At 47.5% G+C, this 27,341-nt stretch overlaps 1 protein-coding gene across 1 annotated transcript; it reads right to left on the reverse strand.

Moving 5' to 3' along the window:
* On the reverse strand, window positions 1–26,833 carry pole (DNA polymerase epsilon, catalytic subunit). Its single transcript, XM_003226812.4, has 49 exons — window positions 26,704–26,833; window positions 25,523–25,658; window positions 25,340–25,420; window positions 23,475–23,519; window positions 23,276–23,368; window positions 22,955–23,109; window positions 22,047–22,188; window positions 21,883–21,963; window positions 21,689–21,796; window positions 21,422–21,532; window positions 20,259–20,344; window positions 20,061–20,180; window positions 18,870–19,002; window positions 18,487–18,600; window positions 17,346–17,558; window positions 17,088–17,195; window positions 16,722–16,850; window positions 16,371–16,473; window positions 16,126–16,272; window positions 15,881–16,026; window positions 15,112–15,260; window positions 14,790–14,882; window positions 14,564–14,708; window positions 14,133–14,290; window positions 13,833–14,028; window positions 12,414–12,628; window positions 11,773–11,875; window positions 11,595–11,675; window positions 10,716–10,838; window positions 10,346–10,570; window positions 9,358–9,567; window positions 8,728–8,871; window positions 7,663–7,803; window positions 7,408–7,561; window positions 7,218–7,324; window positions 6,940–7,116; window positions 6,567–6,790; window positions 5,548–5,768; window positions 5,259–5,463; window positions 4,987–5,160; window positions 4,096–4,221; window positions 3,255–3,387; window positions 2,928–3,108; window positions 2,708–2,839; window positions 2,393–2,586; window positions 2,112–2,312; window positions 1,758–1,883; window positions 1,584–1,673; window positions 1–415 (listed from the first exon to the last, which is right to left on the reverse strand). Exons 1-49 carry the CDS (start codon window positions 26,784–26,786, stop codon window positions 302–304), a joined length of 6,876 nt encoding a protein of 2,291 aa, XP_003226860.2. The 5' UTR covers window positions 26,787–26,833; the 3' UTR covers window positions 1–301.
* Window positions 26,834–27,341: the final 508 nt, after the last annotated feature.

The raw sequence follows: 27,341 nt of genomic DNA on the forward strand, positions 1-27,341 counted from the left end.
TGGGCATAAAATATTTTATTTACAGCATTGTCATTTTTTAAAAAAACACGCCAAGATTAAAAACAGGAAAAAATCTGGGAGTGAAAAAAGCACAAGCCACGCTTTCTTCTCATTGTAAAGTGCGGAGGAGAAAGCATGACTGTGTCTCTGCACATCACAATGCTTGCGTTCCAGGGGACACGGTAACGCCGTCCTGTCTTTTGGTCCAAGGCGCAGGCAATGCGCTCCGTTGCAGCACAGAACCAGCCGTGGGGCACAAAACGAGGGAGTCCAGCGGGCAGTGCCCACCCCCAGGGTGCACTCACGAAGGCAGCCGAGGGCTCTTCCCCAGCAACCAGGTCACAGTGTCCAGCAAGTAGGCCATGTTGTAGTGTTGGGCAATGCTCTGGAAGACCTTCAGCTGGTCCAGGAAGGTCTGCGGAGGAGGAAGAGAAGCCACTTCCATTGCTATGGGTGCATTGTTGTGTTCGGGCACTGAATGTTTGCCTTTTACGTTTGGAATCCGCCCTGAGTCTCTCCGGGAAATATATAGAGTGGAATATAAATAAAGTATTTATTACTACTACTATTATTATTGTTATGTGGCAGCTAAAAAGGCCAATGCGATTCTAAGGCAGAAAAAAAGCCAAGACATATTATTATTATTATTATTATATCCAGCATTTACACCCCGCCCTTCTCACCCGGGGGGACTCAGGGCGGCTTACAACAGTTGGCAACATTTAATGCCAAGAACATAATAATAAAACAAAAACAGTACATATCATCAATTAAAACTATAAAAATACAGTAGAGTCTCACTTATCCAACATAAACAGGCCGGCAGAATGTTGGATAAGCGAATATGTTGTATAATAAGGAGGAATTAAGGAAAAGCCTATTAAACATCCAATTAGGTTGATTTTACAAATTAAGCACCAAAGCATCATGTTATACAACAAATTTGACACAAAAAGTAGTTCAATACGCAGTAATGCTATGTAGTAATTACTGTATTTATGAATTTAGCACCAAAATATCACAATGTACTGAAAACATTGACTACAAAAATGCATTGATAATCCAGAATGTTGGATAAGCGAGTGTTGGATAAGTGAGACTCTACTGTACATCATTAAAATACATTATAACAATTAAAACATATGTAAATTAGATCCATTTGTCTAAAAACCTCATGCTTCAGCCTTCAATCGGACATAGATGAAGGATGGGTGAGACCTGGCTTGAAAAGAGTCCTTGGGAAAGGGATTGAGGAGTCTGAAGAGACCAGAAGCTGAATGTGAGCAGACAGTGTGATGCGGCATCTAGAAGGGCCAATGCGATTCCAGGCTGCATCAACTGGAGGGTAGTATCCATATCAAGGGAGGTAATTTTCCCTTTGGCCAGACCTCACCTGGAATAATACTGTGTCCAGATCAAGAAAGATATGGACAATCTTGAGGAGGGTCTTGAAGCAGAGGTTGGGTGGGCACCTCTCAGGAGTGCATTGCTGCCTGGCAGAGGCTACAACTCTGTGAAAGAGAAAGTCCCTTCCGTGGGGTAGAAAGGGGGCTTCAGCGAGGGAGTGTTGGGCGCACACGTACCTTGGTGGGCAAGAGGAGGTCGAAGTCTCCGGCGCAGCTGCAGTGGAGGCGCATGTGACTGTCCTTGATGCCTTTGCACTTCAGACACACCTGGGGCACAAGGGACACATTTGGGGGTCAGACTTTGGGCTGTTGGGGGACCCCCAGGGGACCAGGAAAGGCCACCGGCCTCACCAGATCTTGGAGGCTGAAGGCCATCAGCTTCTTCTGCAGGGCTTCCACCAGGGCCAGCTCAATGGCGTCCGAGTCGTACGGCGCCTGGCAACTGGGGCAGGCCCAACCGGGCAGCACCGAACCGTCCTGGAGGAGAAGAAAGAGGCAGAAAGGGGCCCCGTTCAGTCTGAAGTCCACAGGGACCCAAAAGCAGGTGAGCGTTTCTACCTGAAGTGTCACCTCCAGAGAATAATATGCTAGAAGGTCCCGTCAGTTCTGGTTTGAGGGAACTCAATCTGGTCTGGAAGTCGGGAGGAAGACAGTGTTCACCGAGAATGAGGACGGAGCCTCGTGTGCACGGATGGCAGGGGCTACCTGAGAGAAGACCGGGTCCTTGCAGAGGTCTAGGTCCCGGCAGAAGTTGCAGCTCTTGCAGATCATCTCGGGCAAAACGTAGGAGCAACAGGGGTCCTGGAACTGGGCCTCCTCGGAGAACTCCCGCACGTCCACCAGCCGCAGCAGGTCCCGCTTCAGCTTGCTCACCTGGTTGGTGACGTTGGCGTCCAGAGACAAGACCTGGCACAGCACAGAGAGAAGGTTGGAGAAGGAGACCGCCTTTAGAAGAAGAAGGGCCTCGTCGGGAGGCCAGGACTCACCTCGCAGACGGACTTCACGAACTCCAGGGCCGGGTTGTTGAACACCAGGTAGGAGCCGGGCAGGGACGGGAACATGGCGGAAGGCTTTGTGGTGCGCCGCGAGCCACTCACTTTCTTCTGGATCTTCTGGGTGATGGTGAAGAAGCTCTGGGTGAGTTCGTTGGCAACGTAGTCCTGGGAGAAGGCAATGGTGCCTGCGGGAGAGAGGTCAGGAAAGGGAGGGAGGGGGGAAGGAAGGAGGTCAACCAATGCCTGGCGTGTCTTGAGAAAGGGCTCGGCGGACTTCCCTTAGAACAGGAACCTTGGGGCGCTCACCCGGCATGGCGCCCCGCTCCTCCGCAGGCTCCTGGGAGACCTGGCTGCTGGCACGTCTCTTGACCGGGGTGCTCCCAGGGCTGTTGCGCTGCCGCTCCTCCTTCAGGCTGTGGTAGACGGCAACAATGTAGGCTGCAGAGGGGACATTGGAGAGAGCAACCATGGGTCCCAGGGCTTCCCTTCCCATCCCAAGAGGTGAGCATTCCGGTCGAGACCTCACCCGAGACAATCATGAGGAAGTAGGTCTGACACGAGGCAGCCGAGGGCAAGTACTGGACGATGTTCCAGGTGTTCTCCAGCAGATCCTCCACCCCCTCTGCCCCGTCCCCTTCCTCCTTGTCCTCTTCCTCCTCCTCGTCTTCACTTCCATCGGCATCGGCAGTCGGCTTGCTGTTAGTCCCCTGAATCAAGGAGTTTGAAGTGAGGGGAGCCCATGAGACGGGTCCTGCCTTTCCTGCCCACCCCATTCTCCTGACTTACGGAAGGACAAACATCTCTTCTCCCCACAGGCAAAGAGGGACCTCTCTTCCCACAGATGGTGCCTTACCTCCCCACAGTGGACCCGGGATGGGACTTTGCCCTTGATCCCCCCGTAATTGGCGGGGTCCATCCACAGCAAGAACTCCCAGCAGCGCGAGAAGGAAATCGTCAACGAATGGAAGATTTCTTTGGAATGGATGCTGGAAAAGAAAGGACGGCAGCAAAGCCGGCCCTAGGTAATTTTCAAGTGTAGGCAAACAGAATTTTGCCGACCCCTCCCCAAACCAATCACTGAAAAATAAAAGCATTGGATAAGCGAAAATGTTGGATAATAAGGAGGGATTAAGGAAAAGCCTATTAAACATCAAATTATAATAATAACTTTATTTTTATACCCCGCCTCTATCTCGCCAAACGGGACTCAGGGCGGCTTACATGGGGCCAAGCCCGAATAAAAACAATAGCAATATAAAACACAACAATAGACAAAAAACATGCACAATTATACAAATTTAAACATTAGCCAATAAAAATAAATGACAAAAACAAATAAAAACATGGATTAAAACAGAGAGGTTGTAAAAGTTGACTGGGTAAGGTGCACCCTATAAATATTGTAAACATGAGGTGACTGATAAAGTGCTGCAAATTCTTGGAAGTGCAAATTGGGATGGGAATAGTTTCTGTGTCTAAATTACATTAAGATTTTACAAATTAAGCAGCAAAACATCATGTTTTACAACAAATCAACAGAAAAAGCAGTCTCAAAAAGCGACCGCTTAATTTGCCTCATTGTCGGACCGGCTCTGGACCGGCCACTCATGAGACCCCGTTCCCATCAGCTCGAAAGAAGGAACACTGAAAGCACAGACCTCCGGTTCCACCCCACAGTTCTTCCTCTTTCGTACCTGTTGGTGATATATTCCACATAGGCGAGGGCGTCCTCGATATGGCGCTTCTTGGTGCACAGGACAATGCGGTTGAAGTTGGCGTACACCACCAAGGAGCCCAGGCGCTTGAACTCGGCCACGAGCCTGAGAGCAAGAACAGGAGAAAGTGTGTATAAATATAAATAAATAAATGTTGGATGTTGCAGAAAAAAGGATTCGCTTTTAAAAATACATTTTATATATATATATAATATGTATGTGTGTGTATATATATGTATACATATAAAACATATACATACATATTAGAAATATATTTTTAAAAGCCAATCCTTGTTTCCATAACATACCAAACACACACATATACATATGTGGCATGTTATGGAAACAAGGATTGGTGATAAAGCTGCAGTGGACACCACTCTCTTGATAATTTATTTATTTACAACATTTTTACCTCACCTTTCTCACCCGTAGGGACTCAAGGCGGCTTGCAAGGTTGGCAAAATTCAATGCCCAAAAACAGAATTCAATAAAAATGAACAGCACAACCACAGCAATTAAATACTTAATAAAAAGCATTATAAAAAGTTTAAAACACATAAATAATTCAGTCCATTCATCCAAATACCTCGTACATAAACCTTAGTTCGGGCCATGTCTGATCATAATACTTATTCACTGAATGCTTGTGCACAGAGCTCTATCAGGAGTGAATTTCACTATATATATGGCTATATATCCCTATATATATGGTGTAAAAATGTACCTATTCCAACTGACAAACCAATTCAACTGAAGGCCAAGCCTGCAGAACCTCTTTTGTTCCTAACTTGGGGTCTGCCTGGACTTCTGTTGCCTTTAGACTTGGGTCCCACCTCCAGCCCCAACCGGCATTTGGGACAGACTCACTGGAGGAAGAGCTTCTTCATCATGTTGTGCAGCATGCGGTGCAGGGCCGGGTCGTAGAGCAGGGAGGTGGGCGAGCGGAGCCAGCGGTAGAAGTGGATCACCTGGTTGTCGGCGTAGACGTTGTGGTACTGCGTGATCTCCTTCACCCAGGAGACCACCATGCTCTTTAAGATCCTGAAAGAAGACACACGGGAGGTCCCTCCTTTGCTTCCCAGCCAGAGAGGGGCCGTCCGGCCGGCAAGAAGGAAGGGCCTCCCCGCCGAGGGACGCACCGGAAGGTGTTGGAGCAAAGGGCCGCCTCGTCGTAGCTGGCGGGGACACTGGCGGCCTGGTTGCCGGTGACCATGTCCTCGAGCGAGGCCTGTGGGATCACGTCAAAGCTGACACAGGTGCTGGCGGCCCCCTCCATGTCGTTGACGTGGTGCGACTGCAGGATGGTGTTCACCGCCAGGCTCTGGATGTCCAGCTCTACGCAGACTGTGGAAAAGTGGCAAAGAAGTGACGCACCTGCTTTCGAAAAGAAACCCTGTTCTCACAGGCAACTGCAAAGACACCCCTCACCTGTGGAATAGCAGCCCGGGTGGTTGATCTCGACGGAGATTTTCTCGTCCAGCTCCATAACCAGGCGGCTGTCGTCGGCCTCCTTGCCGCCCAAGTCCGGGCGCACGGCCGGAGAGAGCCACAAGAGGTGGTTGTGGCGCCCGAGGTGGCGAGAGAAGAAGAGGTCCGTGCCAAAGGTGGAGATGTCCTCGGGAAGGTTCCCAATGGGGATGTGGTAATACCTGCGGAGAGGAGCAATGCTTGGATACAGCGGCGTCAAGGCCTAAGGCTGGGACCGGCTGCGTTCGGCTAATCTGCCCCAAGGCCTTTGCGAAGGACACACTTCAGAGCTCGAGATGATGCAGAAAGAGAGCAACCCCAGGAAACAGAGGAGGTAGAAGGAAGGAGGGCAAACAGAGCCCATGGATTTTGTAAACAAAGGTTCTCAAACAAGAAGTGCTTTCCTCTAAAACAGAGCCAAAAGTGCATGGAATTGACTGGCGGTCTCCCACTTAGGTCCTAACCAGGATGACTCTGCTTAGCACCCAAGGTCAGATGAGATTTGGTGCCCACAGAATGTGGAACTGCAAAGCACACCATCTTCTCAGTACATAACATCCACATATAGGACATCAGAGGTCTCTAGTTTAGCATGAATATATGACCTACTGACAGACCCCACCTGGACATGGAAAGCGCCTTTAATGTATATTTAAATGTATAATTATGTATATTTTTAATGTATATTCTTAATTTTATTGTAATTTTTAATCTTTATGGATTTTTAAATTTGATGAAAACTGTTTTTTGAAGTGTATGTTTATATTGTAAGCCGCCCTGAGTCCCCTGATGGGTGAGAAGGGGGGGGGGGGTTAGAACTGATGCAATACATAAATAAGTAAACAAACAAACAAACTCTGCCAGCGTTGTCTGCTGTATTTCAGGGCTTCAGCCGCTGACCTCAAGGGCCCTCCCTGTGCTTCCCAAACCAAGGTCCCTCTAGTTCCAAGAGCCTCAAAGTCATGGCCCTCAAAGCTGACCTGCTCATTTCGAAGACCTGAGACAGGCAGGTGTCCAAGTTGAGGTAGCGTCGGATCAAGTGCCGGGCTGCGTGGCGCTGCCAGTCCAGGATGCCGTAGTTGACGTTGTCGGCGACCTGGATGGGAACCAGCGGGAACTCCTCGAAGATGGGAATGCCACTGGCCAGCCGCTTCAGGTCCCAGTTGGACTGGACCGCAATGAGGGTGGGCCCCCGGCGCTCATCCTGCCACAGAGATGGTCAAAGGGGTTTGGCAACGCCCAAGAGGCCCAGGACAGGCCAACGCATGAGAAAGCAGCCTGCGCTCTCTCTCGGCAAACTCTTCTACGGGCCAGGCAAGAAGCAGGCGGCGGCCGGGAACTCTCCAGTCTTACCTTGTAGGCCAGCAAGAGGCGGTGGATGGCCCTGTAGATGGCCCGGCGGTCCGTCTCGACTTGCACTTCGAAGGTGTGCTTGTCGGGCGGGAGGAGGTCCGGGTCCACCTTCTCTGCCATCGCATTGCGCTCCGCCGTGTACATGTTGGCGAGGCTGGGCATCTGGTTACTCCGGACCTAACGGACACAATGATTCTTATATTTATGCTCTAGATCAGCGGTTCTCAAAGCGTGCTCCTGGGAGGCTCCCTGGTCCTTCCCCTGCTCCCAAAGCGTACCGTGTCCAGGACGAAGACGGAGGCTCTGCGCTGCGAGGGGATGAAGAGGCCAAGCAGGGCCTTGTGACCCTGGGTATGGTGATACAGGTAGATGTGCCGGATGCTCCCTGGAGGCACAGAAGAGAGCTCCGCATCAGAACAGGATGCGGCCACGGGCCCCAGCCTTCCGAGCAGCAGGAGGCCTTCTCACCTGGCTCCAGGTAACTGCACTGCGCCAAAGAGCGCATCTCCAGGTGCTCCAGCTCAAAGGCCTCGCCCTCCCGGCCCGTCAGGTGCCTCACCAGCTGCTTGTTGACCACGCAGACACAGCCCAGGAGGATCAAGGCCCGCAGCAGCAAGGGCACCTGGGAGAGAAGCCATGGCTGAACCATCCTACGGCCTCGCAACCGAGGACCGCCAGAGGCCTACAGACAGTTCCGTTTCAGTCTCAGGCAAAGGGAGTTACCTGGGTTTCGTAGACCCCCTCGATATCGGGGGCAGAGAGGCTGGCATTGATTTCGTTGAGGTGCTCCTGATACATCTCCTCCGGCACAGAATATTCGTAGAGGTTGTAAACCAAGTTGGAACGAGGGAGAATCCGATTCACCTGCCAAGAGAAGGAGCTGAGCTAGACCTTCGAGAAGGGAGCACGAAGAGATTCTGAGGAAGCCTCCGAGGTGGCTTGCCCACTTCCTTCCTTTGAAGGATCACCTGGGCCACCTGGCCAACCCCATCTCCTCATACAAACCTGTCCAGACACTGCATTCACCAGGGGAGACTTTTAACCTGTTTTTATTATTTTTGTGCAACTTGTTATTATTTTTTTATGTGATTTTTTTGTTGTCCAATGTTCTATTTAAACTGTTCAGTTTATTGTATTTTACGGCACTGAATTTATGGCCTTTTCTGTTGCGAGCTGCCCCGAGTGCCCACAGGGATAGAAGTCAAGTTTGATTGGGCCGTGGTGGCGCAATGGGTTAAACCCTTGTGCTGCTCAACTGCTGACCTGAAGCTTGGCAGTTCGAATCTGCAAGACAGGGTGAGTTCCCGCCTGTCTGCTCTATCTCCTGACAACCTAGCAGTTCAAAAACATGCAAATGTGAGTAGAGAAATAGGTACGGTTTTGGCGGGAAAAGGCAGTCATGATGGTCCCGCAACCAGGTGACAATGGCTTGAAAATGGAGCAAAGCACCTCCCAGAGCCAGAGATAAGCCCCGCCTCCACGAGCTGGAAATGAAAGAAGCTTTTGCCTATGTTTGTGTGTGTGATGTGATTGTAAAAGGCATTGAATGCTTGCCTGTGTCTGTTTATATGTTGTCATCCACTCCCGAGTCCCCTCGGGGAGAAGGGTGGAATATAAATAAAGTGTATTCTGATTCTTATTTTACTTACTTACTTACTTATTTACACCCAGGTCTGACCCTGCTTAGGTTCCCAGATCAGAAAGGGTCTGGTGCCTTTAGAGGATCGAGGCCTTGCCTCTGGGGTCTAAATACCTCTTTCTGGCAACCCCAAGTCCAGCTCTACAAACCTTCCTATAGACAGGGCCCTCTTCAGGTTTGGGGACCCGTTGGTTGACATAAAAGATCCGGGGGACATGCAGCTTGAGGCAGTGCAGATCGCTCCCAATCACAGCCCAGAGTCGGAAGAGGCCTGGCTGGCTGGTCTCCACAATCTAGGAGCAGAAAGCAAGGCAACAGGGTCAAGAGAAGAGCAAGCGGGACCGATGAAGTGGTCCTTGTCCTTCCTGGAAAAGAACAAGATGAAGATGTACAAGGACCCAAGGGTGCTCTTCAAGCCGAGGGGAGATAGGCGCAGCTGCAGGGGCTTGGGACACAATGTTCTCCAATCTCAGAGGGCGGTTGCACAACCTGCCTCCCGTATTGTGTTTCAGCCCAGAGATAAGATGCTCAGATGTTTACATCAAGATGCGGAAGCTCATTGTAAGGAGAGAAAGGAAAGCAATTGGTCGGCTCAGCTACCGTTATGAAACAGAGGCCCAGGGAAGGGGAGCGGCCTGTCCTGCTGCGACCTTGACAAACAGAATTATACAACGGTCATAGCTTGGCTTTCTTGCCCAGCCCTCCTCAAGGCTCCAGGCAGGTGGGTGGAAAGGCAGGGACACGTGCAAGCCATCGGACGCCATCCAGGCTCTCTTTACCTGCACAATCTGCCACGGCAGGTCGAGGATGCTGCGTGCCGTCCGGAGCAGGTAGTTGCTGAGGCCCTTGGTGGCTCCAGCGCGGATCAGGCCCCCGCTCCGCGCCACCTCGCCGTCGGCCAAGCGGCGCCTCTTGCGGCGCTCCTGGCGCTGGCGGGCCTGCAGCTCCCACTTCCGCTTGTGGAAGCAAAGCCATGCCACGCGCTCCTCCTGCAAGAGACCGAGACGGGCAACAAGAGGGTCGACTTCAAGCACAGCACTGTTGGGCAAGTGGGCTTATTCACCCAAGACCCTCCCCATCAATGTAGAGCAGAGTAATTTAGCAGCGGCACCGTGACCCAGCACCAGTAGCCACAAGTGATAAAAAGAACAAAAACACAGACCAATGTTATCTCTTCCTCTGGAAGCTTTTCTTTGTAGCAAAATAATATGGTTGCACTATTTACACAAACAAGGTGTCCATAGCACAAATAAAGTTCTTTCTACTTCCTTCTTTGCTTCCACGCTGGGCCTCTTTCACATGCAGATAAACAGCTTCGCTCTCACAGAGCCTCCTCTCACAACAAACTTACACAGAAGCTTCACACAGGTGCTTCACATATGAGGCCTTCAACCTGGGGCTTCTCTCACGGAAGCTTCACACTGAGGCCTCCTCACACTGAGGCCTTCTTGCACCAGGCCTATTCATACTGAGGCCTACTAAGCTACAGGCACACCTGCTTATACTGAACGGCAGCGTTTGCTGAATCATTGCATTCATTTCTCCCTTTCAGCGCTTGACTCCATTTTTTGTAATTAAAAGTACCTCGTTAATTTTTAATATTTCTGACAAGCACATCCATTCTCCTGAATGCCATGCGGTCCCTTTACATGGGGTCAGTGCCACTGAGAGAGCAACGACACCACGTCTCTCCTTATGCCCACCTAAGCTGGGGAATGCAAACCTATAAACAATGCTGCTTGTGGCATGAACCACAGCTGGCTGTACCTTGGTGGTGCCAATGGGAGGTGGCGGGCCCAGGATCTCCCTCCAGGACAGGGTGAGCTCCAGGTTCTGGGACTGCGGCTGGCTCTCCTCTGCCGTGGGGATCCGCTTCCGCTTGCTGGACACCGGGACTCCTTTCTGAAGAGGCCTGGAGACCCCAAAATCCTCTATGTCAGTCACCTGGGTGCAAGGAGTGTCCTCTTCCTCCCGGGGCAAGTTGGCCGGGACCTGTGGGGAGCATGGCAGTTGTTGTTCATCCAGACATACAGCGACTCTATGGTGAATCTACCACGGGCTACAAAGAGTGGGCAGCTGTCGAACCCTGGCTCCCAACCCCCATCTGTAGGGAGAACCCTGCCCTGCTGCCCCTCACCTGCCGCTTGCCCGAGCTCACAAAGAGCTCGCTGATCTTCTTCTGCTTGTAGATGTCATTCTTCTCCAAGAGCTTCTTGTGGAGCCAGTCAGGGTGGTGGACCCGGGGCACGGGGTTCTTGACCTGCCAAGACACCACAGGCTCACTTCCATGGGAGGGTCTGCCCATGTTAGCTTGGCACTGACACTTGCCATCCCAAGCAGAAGGAAGACACAAATGTGTGCACCAAGAGGTCAGCATCCTCTTAGTGACACATACACAGATGAGTTGGCACGGCCTCCTTCTCTTCCTAAAGCCCTGCCACAACCCACCACAGAGTCCCTGCAGTCCCCTTTCCCCATACATGCCATTCTGTGCCTTTTGGGAGGAAAAGCATCTAGCTATGGCCCTGTCACTAGACGCAAAAGAAGACCTCCAAAGGATGATACTGGCCAACACGCCTTTTGGCACCTCAGATGTTAGCCCTGCTTCTGGGTATATTTGACTTGCTGGTTCCAAAAATAGCAGCAGCTTCTCCTGATGCTGCTGGAACATGGCCATACAGCCAGGAAAACCCACATAGAACCCAGTGATTCTGGCCACAAAAGCCTTCGACAACACACATTTTTGTTTGTTTGTTGGGCTATGTTGCCGATGTCACCATTTTGGGCCTGGCTACAGGGCCATAACCAGAAGCCTTCCTAGTCCTGCCCACAAAGCATGGGGAGCTTCAGATGCTTTATGGCAAGCCTGGGCTGGCTTAGCTTAGCATGGCCTCCAGGTCTTGAATTGCAGTGCTAATAGCATTGTAGCCAATGTATGTTTGGCAATACCAAACAGGACCAAAACTCTTATTATGTGTATCTTATTTTCACGATGGGCGGCTTTACCGGCAATTACCTGTTGCAGTGCCGCCGGGATGGTGATAATTTTCTGGATGGTGTTGCCCAGCCTCTCAATGTAATAGTCCCAGTCCAGGATCTAAGGGAGATGGTGAACTTGGGTCAAAGCCCAGGAGAAGCAAAGGGGGGGGGAGAAGGTAAGGCCCCCAAAACTCTTGCCAAGGTGGGCTCTTTACCGTCCGGATGTCCAAATCCTGCAGAGAAGGGCTCTTCAGCCATTTGCGGAGGTAGTGCCTGCGGACCGAGAGCTCAGCCTGGAAAATGGCCAGCGGGATGGCTCTGGGAGACAGAAGGCAAAGGATGGGGGCCATACCTATATTTGTTTACACCATCAACCAAGCCCCAGCCAGATACCTGGACACAGACTCTGACCCCCTGAATCTCTAGTAATTATTCCTAGTCAGGTTCTGAACTGCTGCTGATGTTGTTCTATGTTTTATACAGATTTAATGCTTTTAATTGTTGTGTTTTTAACTTACGTTGAAGCCACTCTGAGTCCCTTCGGGGAGATGGAGGCAGGATATAAAAATAAAATAATAATTATAATATTAATACTAATTATAGTATTAATTATAATAATTGGGAAGTGTTTGACTTGTGATTTTGTGATACAAAATCCGGCATATCTATCTTGTTTGCTGTGTCAGACTATGTCGTTGTGTCAGTAATAATGATAATAAAAATAATGGTTGCTGATGTGTTTTGATGCCAGGCTTCTTCAAGCCAAGGCGAGGGCCCTGGAAGGCAACCGGAGCCCATCCTGCCCGAGAGGTGTGCTCTCCTTCCATCGGTGTCCCGGAGCCACCCTGGCATGTACCTCTCCGTAACAGGAGCCCCTTCTGGTTTCTTGGAAATGATAAAGCGACAGCTCAGCCCGGCATCCTTGACCATCTGGTCCCCGAGGAACTCAGCCAGGCGCTTGGCCGTGCTGATGGAGGTGGATTTCTGCTCCCCATAATCCTCCAATTTGCGAGACATGGATCGGTTTTCAGAGATGAGCTCAAACAGCTCGGAGTCAGGCATATTGGCCGCCTGGGAGAAGGAAAACAAGTTGCTTATCTTTCTTGGGAGGCTTTGGGGCGGTTACGTGAGCAAGCCCACACATGGGCCAAGAGGGCCGTTTGGGCTCCCGGTCATGCGGACGGACCCACATGGGGCGGAGATACGAGCCCCGACCGACAAAGGCTCCTGGATGAGGTTCTAGGAAGGATAAGGCAAACACCGGGGGAAACAATACCCTCCCGAGGAGCTCTGCTCATAAACTTCAGAGGAGCTTTACACCTGATCTGTTTTTAAAAGCAAGAATAAAGACTTGGTAAACAAACATCAGGTCTGACTCATGCAAAGCACCGCAAGACTCGCAAGAGTCAGAAGCTGCAAAAGGATAGGGAATTGATCAAGAGAGAATTAGGGAAACAGGAGACAGGCTACGGCCCCCTTGGAAAAGTCAAAAAAATAAATTGTTTCATGTCTGGAACTCCCGTTTCCTGATTTTAGAGATCCTTAATACTGGTAGCCAGATTTTGTTCATTTTCATTGTTTCCTCCTTTCTGTTGAACTTGTCCACATGCTTGTGGATTTCAGTGGCTTCTCTGTGTCGCCTGACAACACTTAAAATACAGGGGAATTCCAGACAGGAAACAATCAGGGCCAGCTAACACCTCCCAACAAAGGATTCCCCAGGCAGGAATCAGCCAGACTTTGAAGCAGCAAGGCCATTCAATGCTAATCAAGGTGGCTAATGGCAACATTCACACTTGCCTCCAACAGACAGGGTTCTTTCTCGCACCCTTGACACTATTCCACATTATTAAACCCCTCTTGCATAGTTTCCAACAGGCCTCACAACCTCTGAGGATACCTGCCATAGATGCAGGTGAAATGTCAGGATAGAATGCTTCTGGAACATGGCCAGGCAGCCTGGAAAACTCACAGCAAGCCACTGATTCTGGCCATGAGAGCCTTCAACAACACAGTTGTATAACAACAACAATCCTAGACACTTGGGAAGTGTCTGACGTGTGATCCAATACAACAACCAGCAGAGTGTCTGCTGTGGACTCATCATGTGTTTCAAATAATTAATAATATTAATAATAGTAATAATAATAATTTTATTATGATCAACAGATCAGATAAAATGCAATTGTATTGTATAACTATTTTTTTTAATTAAAGAGAAATTAAACAATGGGAAAAATCCCAGGGCATGTATGTACCTGGAGGCCTGGCTCACCTTGCTGTAAAGCACGTCCAGCCAGTAGTCGGCCACTTTGGCCACGGCGGCATAGACCTCCTCCAGCGTGGTGCCCTTCAGGAAGGCCTCGAAGACGGAGGACTGGAAGATCTTCACCAGCTGCAGCTCCCCGCGCCGCTTGACTTCAAAGCCCTTCAGTTCGGCCAAGGAGCCGTCCTCATTGAAGACGGCATACCTGGCCCGGGGCAAAGACTGGGCTGGCACCTCAGGGGCACTCACAATCCCCAGGCACTCTCAACTCCTGCCCTTTCGGCCCTCCCCTTCCTCCTGCCCGCTCACCTCTTCTTCAGCTTCTTGCCCTCCTCCTTGGAGGCTGGCAGAATCATTGCCAGGTACGGCCCGTCCACCTCGAAGAAGATGCTGTTTTCCGAGCGGCAGACGTACTGGAGCGAGGCCGGGTCCACCAGCTCCTGGTACTGATCGTTTGTAAACCCTTCCTGGAAGCCAACAGCCCAAACATTTTCCCTTGGAGCAACACTCTTCCTGCCTACGACCATCCGTGCAGGGAGAAGAAGCTCCACACCAAAGGCCCCCATGCTTACAAGATGAAGGCCTGGCAGAGCAGGGGGTCTGAATGGATGACCCTTGGGGTCTCTTCCAACCCTGGGACTCTTTGAGATGGCCCTGTGCCTTTTTGGGGGCCTCCCATTGCCTTCTGAAGCTTCCACAATGTCTATTGAGAGGGGGAACCAACGTGTGAAGCGCCTCACCTTCACCATGATGTTCAGCATGGCACCTGGGTAGGAGATGGTCACCTTGGGCTTTTTGGTGTGCGTTGACTTGATGACAAAGTTCTCCGGGAAGCTGTTTGGCAGCACACACCAGATGCCATCCGTGTCGAGCTCCAAGGGCCTCCTGGGGAGAGGAAATGGGACACGTGTTTCAGAAGAATGAGTAAACATGCCAGGAAAAAACCCAGTCCAGTCCAGGACTCACCCAATCTGTTCAATCAGCTCCCTGGCCTGAGTGATGATGTTGGCTCCCGTGAAGCAGACGATGCCCGCCATTTCCATGGAGTACCACCGGGCTCTGCGGAGGGAGGAACACAAGGAATTCCCAGGCATTTCAAACACCCTGTCAATGCTCTACTCCGTTGGAAACTGACTCCGCAAGAGAGGAGGGAATGCTCTGGGGTGATCTAACATGGAGATCAGATAGTAAAGATGGAGTTCTTTGTGAAAATGGAAGTTTGTGAAGCCAACACCAAATGAGAAAGGACAAGGGAAAGACCCGCCAGGAGCCGGGCATGTGCTCTCACCCTTTGCGCATGACGTAGCCGTAAAAGGAGTTCAGGATGCACTTGTGCGCCAGCTGCAGCGAATCGTACAGGATCTCCATGTTCTTGCAGCGCTTCACTTCCGAGGCGTCGCCCGCCTCCAGGGCCGAGGCCAGCTTCTTCTTCCACACCTGGAACAGGCGGAAAGAGCAAGTTATGTGTGGGAAGCCACATGGGACACTTCAATAACATTGTTTTTGAGGCATACGGTTTGAGAAATCCACTAATAATAATAATAATAATAATAATAATAATAATAATAATAATAAAAATACTATTTTTCTATCTCACCACCATCTCCCCAAAGGGACTTGGGGCGGCTAACATGGGGCCAGGCCCAAAACAGAGACAAAACATAACAAGTTAAAACAAGTATCAATAACTAAAAACAGTGTCAACACAACAATCAAATAAAATAAACAATTAAGTAATTCAAATATAATTAAAGCACAGAATACCGTATACTACCATCATTACTATATAAAAATGGGATAACAAAAACAAGCATCACCATGATGGATAAAATGGGTGCATAATTTCAAGACCACTTAATAAAGTGCATGGACAAGTGTCGGAGAGTTGCCTGAGATTTGGGATAAGATGGATAGGAAGGAAAATAAAGTGCAAGGAAGCAGTATATCAGCTTAGGGAGGGGCGGTGGGCATCCATTCTTGTTTGCCAGAAACAAAGGTTTGGAGACCTTATGGAGAACCTTTAATTGTTCTATGACACCGTTTTGAGGAAGCCGCACCTTGTGGAGCCCCTTGAACTCATAGCGCCGGTCCCGAAAGGCCCGCACGGTGTCCACGTAGAAAGAGTTCTCCCGCTGGCAGATGGTGGTGACCCGCTCCTCCACTTTGGTCACGTGGATCTTCTTGTAGGCCTTGCGACAATAATCTGGCCAAGAGATGGAGCAAAGAACGTACCTTCAGATACAAACTGAACAAGAACAAAGTCTAAGACCAGCCCGGAGCAGCGAGGCTTGCTCTCTCTCACCCGCCAAGCGCTTCTTCTCGTATTTTGCTTGCTCCTCTCGGGTCAGCTCGTGGAAGGCCCTGGGCGGCCCGTCGGGGAAGAGGGACGGGAACTTCTCCGACTCCAACTGTTGCTGGATGCGGTGGTATTCGCTGCGGCTCGCCGGCACTGCAAACGGAGAGAAAGGTGGTGAAGAAGACGTCCGCTTAGCACAGGGCTGGGAGAATGTAGGCGACGACAGCGAGTGGCACCCATTCAATACTCACTGAACTCCCCTCTCCACTGCCATGTCATCCTCCGCTGACAGTTGGCACCCGGCTTGTTAAAGTCACAGGCGGCACAGCTGGCCTCATCCACCATGGCCGAAGGCTGCAAAGGAGAGGAAAGGGAGGCAGGTCAGGCAGGAGAAAGGCCACGTCTTAGACCTGGATTCAGTCCATTCTCCAGGACAGAAAGTCAACACAAAGTAGCTTTTATGACAGGCTCTGAATATATACCAAAGCCCTTCAGGATGTTCCAAGACCCACGGAGAGTGTCCTACATCCGAGTATCAGTCCGTGGCATTCCTTATCCCAACCCCAAGAAGAACTCCTTGGCTTGAAAGAGCCGCCGTTTACCTGCAGCCGGTTGGTCAGGATGATGTTTGGGTACATGGCACCCACATCCAGATGGTAGATGAGCGGGCACTCAATCCGGTTGGGAACGTCCTTCAAGGAGCGTAGTTTCACCTTGATTTCATCACAGACCTGCGGCAGGAAAGGAAGAGAAGTCTCTCCAGTACGTAATAGTCAAGGATCAGAACCAGGGGTGGCTTGGCTGGTAGTCGTGGGCCACATGGGGTTCCCGGGTGGATCAAGAAAGGGGCCAAGGACCAAGACGGAGAGAAGGAGAATCAGGGGAAAGGCTGAAGGAAGCAGACAGTCAGGGCTTCTGGGGAAAAGTCGACTAGGGCTAAAAACCTTCCAAGGAAAGGCTAAGGTTACCTCTTGGAAGTTGGTCACTTGGTCGAGGGGTATTCCTTCTTCCACTTCAATGGCGTGACGCAGGGTCTTCTCCACTCGCTCCAGAAGGAAGTCAAAGGCAGCGGGGTTCTAAAAGACAGCGCAATAGTTAGCGTGAGGCCTGGGCCCAAACACTGGGGCAAGCAGAAACGACACCGAACCCTGCGATTAAACCATGGGTGACTCAAGCAGTGCGGAAGGGTGGGCTGAGGAGCACAGGGACGCCCGCCAAAGCCGTACCATCTTGAAGCGGCAAGGGATGTCGCTGCGGAAGACCCCCGACTCCAGGGCTTCCACGTGGCCCCCCACGTAGGTCTCCGAATCCAAGACATGCCCGTCCTCCGTCAGCTTATTGAACTCCTGCTCTTGCTTATTGGGGAAGACGATGTTGGCGTGGTAGGCCTGGACCATGAGCAGGGCCTCGCAGAGCGTCCCGGAGCCCTTGCGGAGGACCTGCACGAGGGAGAACAAAAACTCCCATGTCCCACAGCCAGGGCCTCCGCAGCTCCATCTCAACCCCTTTGCTCCCTCCCTTTGCCTTTTTCTATGGCTATTTGGCTCTATAATATCTCATGGTTCCCATCTCTGGACTTGTTAGCTCACCTCACCTTTCCTTGAGCTCTTCTCTGTGCCGTACCTTACATATTAATAATATAATAATATATACTAATATTATGCTACACTAATAATATATATACAGATAATATTGATAATATTGCAATACAATATAATAATAATACATTATTATATTTGTATATTATACATTACATGTAATATTACTAATAATATTGCAGTATAGTACAATATAGTAATATATCATGCTTATACTGTGCCATACCAAGAATATAATATATCTCATGTACATAATATAATTTGTAAGCCGTCCTGAGTCCCCTTCGGGGTGAGAAGGTGGGATATGAATGTTGCTAATAATAATAATAAATAATACCTGAACTCTGTATTAAAGATGGCCTGAGCTCTTTTTATAATGTTTATGATGTGTTTTAGCTATGCTTTGACCTGCCTCAAGCCACAATGAGAGTAAAAATATTATTATTATTATTATTATTATTGGGAAGTATCCAATAATCCAATGTATTTTAATGATGTATTTTTATAGTTTTAATTGATGATATGTACTGTTTTTGTTTTATTATTATGTTCTTGGCATTAAATGTTGCCTACTGTTGTAAGTCGCCCTGAGTGCCCCCGGGTGAGAAATGCTGGAAATAATAATAAATGCTGGAAATAAATAAATAAATACAACAGCCAGCATTGTGATCTTGTTTGCTGTGTACTAATTTTGTTGTGCATCTAATAATAATAATAATAATAATAATAATAATAATAAGTATCAAGGCTAAAGCTCCATCACACTTACCTCATCAGGCTCCATTGGGATGATGGTGCACAAGGCAAAAATGAAAGGATGCACGTACTTCATGTACATGTAGTAAGTTGCAACTGCGTCGGACACTGAGTAGGTGGCCAGAGTCTGGAGGAAGGAACGGAAAGGAACGTTTTAGTCACAGCCTTCTGTTAAAGCCCCAGTATATCCCGCATCGCATTCCTCATCCCGCAATAAAATTATAGCAATCCAGTAACGATATATTATTTTATTGCATGGGACTGCGCTTTGTTTCTGGCCTCCTAAGAAGCGTCAGAAGGAGCCCACAGTAAAATGACACTGGAGGAATTCTGTTGTAGCATCGATCAACGAACACTTGCTGATACCAACGGAGGACTTTCTCCCGAATTCAGTACCTGGGGCTCTTCGGTCGCCATCCGGCACATCTCTTCAGGGTCCAGCTCCACTGGGTCATAGCCCAGCTTGGCTTTGGCGGCTGCTTTCAAGTTGTGGCTTCCGACAGGGAGGTAGCTGTCTCTCTTGACCCACCTGCCAAGGAAAGTCACAGCATTGGAAACACTCACTGAATCCATAAAAAAGGAGCACAGACAGATGGAAAAACCAGACGCATGCCTTGCAGGAAAAATCAAACACACATTTGGATTATTGCCTGTTGCCATTTTAATAGGGACTCACAAGCCTAGATTTGTATGGCTCTTGATATACCGTATATACTCGAGTATAAGCCAACCCGAATATAAGCCGAGGCACCTAATTTTACCACAAAAACTGGGAAAACTTATTTTTTTAAAAATAATTTTTATGAGTGTTATTTTCAACATAAACATAGACATAAACATGCAATAAAATAAATTACAGAACTAAGAAAAAAGACAGAAAAAAAAAGAAAAGAGAAAAACGTAAAAATTAAACAGGCAAAAAATAGCCAAAAAGCCATGTAAAATATAAAATAAACTTCCAACTATTGCATGGTGTCCTTGAGTCACATTTTTTTCCCTTTCATAAATTCTCAAATTAATCCTGGTAACCCAGATCATTCCTTTTCTCCTGTTGTGATGTTTAGTACTTAATCTAGTATTCTTAGATCTCAAATTAAAATCTTCATTTTTTCCTCTTTTAAATATATATATATATATATATATATATATATATATATAGGGAAAACTTATTGACTTGAGTATAAGACGAGGGTGGGAAATGCAGCAGCTATGGGTCAATTTCAAAAATAAACACAGATATTAATAAAATTGCATTATTTGAGGCATCAGTAGGTTAAATATTTTTGAATATTTATATAAAACTATAATTTAAGATAATAAGACTTTAATAAGATGAGACTGTCCAACTCTGAATACCTATATACCCAAGTATAAGCTGACCTGAATAGAAGCCAACCAGGACCCTCATTCGAGTATGAGCCAAGGGGAGCTTTTTCAGCCCTAAAAATATACAGTAACTTGGCCATGAGATGTACAGTTTTTCAGATCGAAAACAACACCGACTCGTAAGATGCGGAATGCATATATTCTCACGGAGCAGAGATGTGTCAAAAGGATGCAATAGAGGGGGAAAAGCTGTGTTCATACCTGAGACAATCCATGTGGATGCACTGAGATGACTTGTATTCGCCCTGGTTGTCCTTCTGGAAGCCAATCTCTTTCTGCATACTCATCCCGTGCGCTGCGGCTCTGGTTTCTACAAAGGGCCTGCAAACATTGAGATGGTTAAGTGACCCAAAAGTTAAAAACAGAAACCATTAGGTTTGGGCCTAAGTCCGTTCTCACCAGTCAAAGAAGTCTCCATTGTAAGTCACCATGATTGTGGGCTTGGTGTCCTGGACGTGCTCAAACCACCGCTGGATGAGATGGGCCTGGTTCCAAGGGGAGAGAAATCGACAAAGAGGACTTCAAAACTAAACGCATCTCAGAACAGATGGATCAAATCTGCACAGCAAAGGTTCCCATCCTTGTTACTATATTATTATTATTGACACAATGACACACTATGACACAGCAAATGAGATCTATATGCTGGATTTCGTATCACAGAATCACAAGTCAAACACTTCCCAAGTGTCTAGGACTGTGTGATGTATTATTATTATTATTATTATTATTATTGACACAACGACATAGTATGACACAGCAAACGAGATCTATATGCTGGATTTCGTATCACAGAATCACAAGTCGAACACTTCCCAAGTGTTTAGGACTGTGTGATGTATTATTATTACTATTATTATTATTACTGACACAACGACATAGTATGACACAGCAAACGAGATCTATATGCTGGATTTCGTATCACAGAATCACAAGTCGAACACTTCCCAAGTGTTTAGGACTGTGTGATGTATTATTATTATTATTATTATTATTATTGACACAACGACATAGTATGACACAGCAAACGAGATCTATATGCTGGATTTTGTATCGCAAAATCACAAGTCAAACACTTCCCAAGTGTTTAGGACTGTGTGATGTATTATTATTACTATTACTATTATTATTATTATTGACACAACGACATAATATGACATAGCAAACAAGATCTATATGCTGGATTTCGTATCGCAAAATCACAAGTCAAACACTTCCCAAGTGTTTAGGACTGTGTGATGTATTATTATTACTATTATTATTATTATTGACACAATGACATAATATGACATAGCAAACAAGATCTATATGCTGGATTTCGTATCGCAAAATCACAAGTCAAACACTTCCCAAGTGTTTAGGACTGTGTGATGTATTATTATTACTATTATTATTGACACAATGACATAATATGACATAGCAAACAAGATCTATATGCTGGATTTCGTATCGCAAAATCACAAGTCAAACACTTCCCAAGTGTTTAGGACTGTATTTTCTATATGCATATTCTATATTATTATTGTTGTTGTTGTTACTTTTCAAAATGGAAGCTTATTTACCTCATCGGGTTCGTTAAAAACACAGAAGGGCCCCTCATATTCAGGTTTGGGAGTAAACTCAAAATCTTCGATGTCTTCCGAAACGATCTCCCGGTTGGTGATCAAGTAACCCTTCAAAGAGAGAAGTAATTCTGAGTGATCATGAAGGGTTGTTTGGCCCGACTCAGGAAGAGGACAGAGAGGGCTCCACCTGCCCGGCTCTTCTCTCCCTGGGGTCTCGAGATGGAAGGTCTGGACTGACCAAAGAGAGGCAGCGGCGCCACCAACCTGCCCGTCGATCATGTAGGAGATCATCATGATCTGGTCCGTTTCAGCGTCTGGAAATTTCAGCGGGAGCTTGGTGGTCTCAATGTCAAAGGCCAGCACAACGGGATCCTAGAAAGAAATGAAATCAGCAGGCGCGAGGCTTGAAAGGACACAACAACAACAACATTAAGAAACTCTCAGAGACAACTACTCACGGGCCGCTCAACCAGGTCATCACGACGGGTGATTTCAGGCGGAAAGGTGCTGCCCCGGTAGCGAACGTTGTACCAATGAGCCTGTCATAGGAAAAGCCAGAAGTTGTATATCTGTTGGGTCAAATTTTTGCATCAAATTGGCACTGGAGGAATCAAGCGCTCACCACGTGGATCTTCTGATCAATGGACAGGCGGATGTGGTAAGGCACGTCATATTCCCGCATGTCCACGATGTTGTCCATCTGGTTGGACATCTTCTTGGAAGGCTCTTTGTCCTTACTGCTCAGGCTGCCACCAGCCAGAGCACTGCCAAGAAGACAAAGGGTAAATAGAGTAAAGGTGTTGGAATTCAACCACATCCTGCACAAGTGTATAGTCCTCATCAAGGAAACGGATAAGCGGATGAGTTAGTTGACAGGGAGAGCCCTTCCTACATGTCTCTCTATTCTCCCCCTGTCTCTTCCGATTGTTGGACTGACACTTCTCAGGTACCGGCCCCTTTTCTAAAGTATCCAGCCACATGGCAAAGCCGGGTCCTTCATTTCTTTCTTCTCCCGTGAGCATGGAGAGAGACAAGATGCCTGCTTCAGAGAGTGTCATGACTTCCTTTCCTGGCGTGGGGAACTATGAAAGTAGGCCATGCCTTAGGGCAGCAGAACACTGGAAGCAGAGGGCAGGACGGCTAGTTAGATAAGACAGTTCAGTCCTTTCCTTTCCTTTCCAGCTTAAAAACATGGAAGTTTAAATGGGCTTTTGAGGTTGACACTCTGGCACTTTAGATGTGAATTGATGGCAGATAGTTTGACCCTTAGATGTTCTGTTTTTAAATTGTGCTATTTTGATTTGCTGTTATATGTGTTGATTGTGGTTGTTATTATAACTTTTGTATATAAAATGTACCATTTTATATTGTATGCTGCAACTTGTGGTGCTTTTGTAAGTTGCCCCAAATCCCTTCAGGGAGATGGTGGCAGAATATAAATAAAGATTATTATTATTATTATTATTATTATTATTACTATTATTATTGTTATTATCTAGATGCTTTGAAAGCTTGCCTCTGCTCCTCTACCTGGCTAACATGGTGGTGTAAGCGTCCACCGATTGGTCCCGTTCCTGGTTCTTCCGGACCGCTGGGCTGATCTCCTTGCGCACCTTGACCAGGTCATCCACCGAGTTGAAAGAGAGCTTGAGGTAGTTGCGCTTCAGCCCAACCAAGTGGTTTGGCTACAGAAAGAGAGAGAAAAGAGTCAGGGCTTGCAACTCTTTGTTGCAGCCCAGTTATGGAGGAGCCTCCCCTTGGAAGGGCCTCTGGAGCACCGTCCACAACATCCTCAGAGCACTGCCTCAGAGGATCGATTCTCCTCTCGGCCTTTCCGAAAGCATTTCTCACCAGGTCCAGGTCTTCCTTGGGCACCGTCTCCAGCTTTGCAATTTTCCCCTGGAACTTCTTGGAAAGGAAGGACGACACTTCTCGGTCGCAGCCCTAAAGCGACAACCATTTCGTCAGCCTCCTTCCACTTTCAAACCCAGAAACCCATCAGCACTGTAGCGGGTTTATGGTCCCTCGCAGGGTGTCATTTCCCACTAACCTTTTGAGCTGCGACATAGAAGTAAGGCTTATAGGGCAAGGCCACCTATGGAAGGGGAAAAAGAAAAGATGGTGAGCCTCATGCAACACTCTGAACCAGTAATAATAATAATAATAATAATAATAATAATAATAATAATAATACTTTATTTTTCTATCCTGCCACCATCTCCCTGAAGGGACTCAGGGCAGCTAACATGGGTCCAAGCCCAAAACAGAAACAAAATATAACAAGTTAAAACTACCATATATACTCGAGTATAAGCCAACCTGAATACAAGCCGAGGCACCTAATTTTACCACAAAAAAACTGGGAAGACACTGACTCAAGTAAAAGCCGAGAGTGGTAAATTTCAGAAATAAAAATAGATACTCACTTATCCAAGCTAAACGGGCCGGCAGAAGCTTGGATAAGCGAATATCTTGGATAATAAGATGTTAAGGAAAAGCCTATTAAACATCAAATTAGGTTATGATTTTACAAATTAAGCACCAAAACATCATGTTATACAACAAATTTGACAGAAAAAGTAGTTCAGTACACAGTAATGCTATGTTGTAATTACTGTATTTACGAATTTAGCACCCAGAAATCACGATATATGGAAAACATTGACTACAAAAATGGCTTGGATAAGCGAGGCTTGGATAAGTGAGACTCTACTGTACCAATAAAATTACATTAATTGAGGTATCAGTAGGTTAAATGTTTTTGAATATTTACATAAAGCTCAAATTTAAGATAAGACTGTCCAACTCTGATGAAATCATTATTCTCATCTTCTTCAATGTCAATGTGCTTATGTAGCCTTTTAATAATAATACAGTAATACATGTAATAATAATAATAGAGTAAAATAATACATGTAATAATATATAGAGTAAAATAATAAATGTAATAACAATAATAAGATCAGAGTGAAATAATAGATGTATTAACAATAATAAAAAATAGAGTAAAATAAATGTAATAGTAGCAACAATAATAGAGAAAAATAATAAATGTAATAATGCCAATAATAATAGAGAAAAATAATAAATGTACCATATATTCTTGAGTATAAGCTGACCCAAATATAAACCAACCAGGACCCTCACCCGAGTATAAGCTCAGGGGGGCTTTTTCAGTCTTAAAAAAGGGCTGAAAAACTAGGCTTATACTCGAGTATATACCGTAATATCTATAACTAAAAAACAATGATACAACAATCAAATAAAATAAGCAATTAAAACACAACATACATTAAAACACATAGTGACCATACAAAATGAGGTAATGATACAAACATCAACCACTATGGATAAAAAGGGGTCAGTCATATAAAAATACACAATTTCAAGACCATTTAATAAAGTGCATGGACAAGTGTCAGAGAGTCGCCTGGGATAATGTAGGACAGGATAAATAGGGAGGAAAATAAAGTGCTAAGAAGCAGTGTGTCAATGATAGGGGTCTATCATGTTGGTGGTTGTTCAAACGCACACTGAAAGAGCCAGGTTTTAAGCTGTTTGATAAAGGCAGACAGGTCTCTTCAACCCGTGACCTGCCAAGTGTTTTGGACTTCAGCTCCCAGAATTCCCGACCATTGAGCAAGCTGGATAGAACTTAAAAGCTCAGGCTTTTAAGTAACTGTCTTGTATGTTGTTCTGTTTATTGCTGGAATGTTTAATCTGCTGTTAAATTTTATACATGAAATGCTGTTATGTTGTTGTTCAGGCTTGTCCCTGTGTAAGCCGCCCCAAGTCCCTTCGGGGAGATGGGGCGGGGTATAAGAATAAGTTTATTATTTATTATTATTACTTCTGGGAGTTGAAGAGGCCTGCTCTAAGTACCAAGCACATGTCTCTTCTGTCCGCGAGACTCACCTTAAATCGACTCCCATCCTCCTGAATGAAATAGTAATCCACGGCACTGACCAGGTGTCGATCCTCATCCAAAATCTCCGTCTACGGCAAAAGAATGATGCGAGTTCAAGAGATTAGATCCGACCACAAAGATTTTGCACCATTTCCCCCTCTTTCCAAGAGACGAGCCAGCCCTGTACCTACCGGGTGCATGTTGATCAACCAGCCGGTCCTTTCAGTGGGTTCCTTGATCCGTTCGAACCCAAACCGGGCATCGATCGTGTCAGTCCAGTGGCTGCGCTCCAAGCGCTTGAGGGCAGAGAGTGAGGAGCCATCGTCCCTGCAGGAAAAGGAGGCCAGGAGGCTCAATATAGGCCCAGACAGGGAAGAGAGAGAGAGAGAGACCTTGAAGTTAAAGAGGAAGACAAGCTGGAGGAGGAAAGCCTTGTCCAAAGGAATGCCCTCTGCACATGCCCAGAGGCCTTCTATTTATTGATGCCCTGCTTTTCTCTCTTGATCGAGATCCAAAGCAGCGAGTTGCACATATATACAGATCATATATACACACAGAGTATATGTGTACTGGACATAGGGTCTTATTTATTTATCATAAATATCACGATATATTGAAAACATTGACTACAAAAATGCATTGGATAATCCAGAACCTTGGATAAGTGAGACTTTACTGTACTATTAATATTATATGCATATAGTAAAGGTAAAGGTTTCCCCTGACGTTAAGTCCAGTCATTTCTGACTCTGGGGGTTGGTGCTCATCTCCATTTCTAAGCCAAAGAGCCGGAGTTGTCCACAGACACCTCCAAGGTCATGTGGCCACTGGCATGACTGCATGGAAAGTCAGAGTTACCTTCCCGCCGGAGCAAAACCTATTGATCTACTCACACTTGCATGTTTTCGAACTGCTAGGTTGGCAGGAGCTGGAGCTAACAGTGGGTGCTCACTCCGCTCCGCTTTCGGTCTGCAAGTTCAGCAGCTCAGTGCTTTAACACACTGCGCCACCAGAGGCTCCATTATATTATATATTATTGATTATTATGATGTCAATTAATTGACAGGTTATGTTATTATCTAATTTCTGATTGATCTATTTATTTATTTTGGGGGAAGCTAAATAAATAAATATCTGTTCTCTCTTGACTGGGACCCAAAGCCACTATTTGCTCAAACATAGATTGATAGAAACACAAAACCCATTGATCCCTCAGTATGTGTGTCTGAAGCCCACTTTGGGCCCAAAGGGTCACACTCTCTCAGCCCCAAACGCGAAGGGGGGGCTGGGAAAGGAGGAAAGGCGCTCTGCACATGCCCAGGAGCAACCCGACCTCGCTGGAAGGCGCTCTGCACATGCTTGGATCCCTCACCCCTTGGGCGCCTCTCCTGGGCCTTCTCCGGGCGGGGCCTCCTCCCCTCGCCAGCGCCGCCCGCCGCCTCTCCGCGCCGCCATCTCCGAAACTCCTTCACTTTCCCGCGCGGAGGGGAAGCCTCGCGAGACCCCTCCCGCTCGCGGGATCACCGCCGCTTCCTCCACGTGCCCTGGGCCAATCACATTCCTCCCTCGGAGCCGCACTGACAGACCCGGGAAGCCCCGCCCACTTTTCCTTCGGTCTCCTTTAGGAAGAGGCCACACGCCCTCTGCCGGCCTCCAACGAGACCTGCCCACAAACAGAGACGGCCCCGCCCACCCCCTGGAGCCACGCCCATTTAGAGCTCCCAAACCCGCCCCCCGGCCCTGGATTGGCTGAAGAGTGTTTTGCAATGGCTGCCTTCCTTCCTGGAAGACCGAACCCGGAAGCGGACTCCCGGTATGCGACATTTCTGAAGCGTTCCTCAAAGTCGGGGCCTGTGCCTTGGTGGCCTGGGAGTTGGAGTTGAGCCAGGACTTTGTGGGCTGCCTCAGGGATCCAATAGGTTCCCGACAAGGCCCTGGAATGGCCACCATTGGGCAAAGGTTCTTCACAGGTAACATAATAATAATAATAATAATAATAATAATAATAAT

The sequence above is a fragment of the Anolis carolinensis genome, chromosome X, assembly GCF_035594765.1.
Source record: "Anolis carolinensis isolate JA03-04 chromosome X, rAnoCar3.1.pri, whole genome shotgun sequence".
In the NCBI taxonomy this organism is placed as follows: domain Eukaryota; kingdom Metazoa; phylum Chordata; class Lepidosauria; order Squamata; family Dactyloidae; genus Anolis; species Anolis carolinensis.

Excerpts from the sequence above, each read along its gene's own strand:
- pole (XM_003226812.4), bottom strand. The coding sequence starts at position 26,786 with ATGGCGGCGCGGAGAGGCGGCGGGCGGCGCTGGCGAGGGGAGGAGGCC. Across the intron at positions 16,851-17,087 it reads AAGTGACCAACTTCCAAGAG|GTCTGTGATGAAATCAAGGT; the intron begins GTAACCTTAGCC and ends TTCCTGCCGCAG. Across the intron at positions 416-1,583 it reads ACCTCCTCTTGCCCACCAAG|ACCTTCCTGGACCAGCTGAA; the intron begins GTACGTGTGCGC and ends CCTCCTCCGCAG.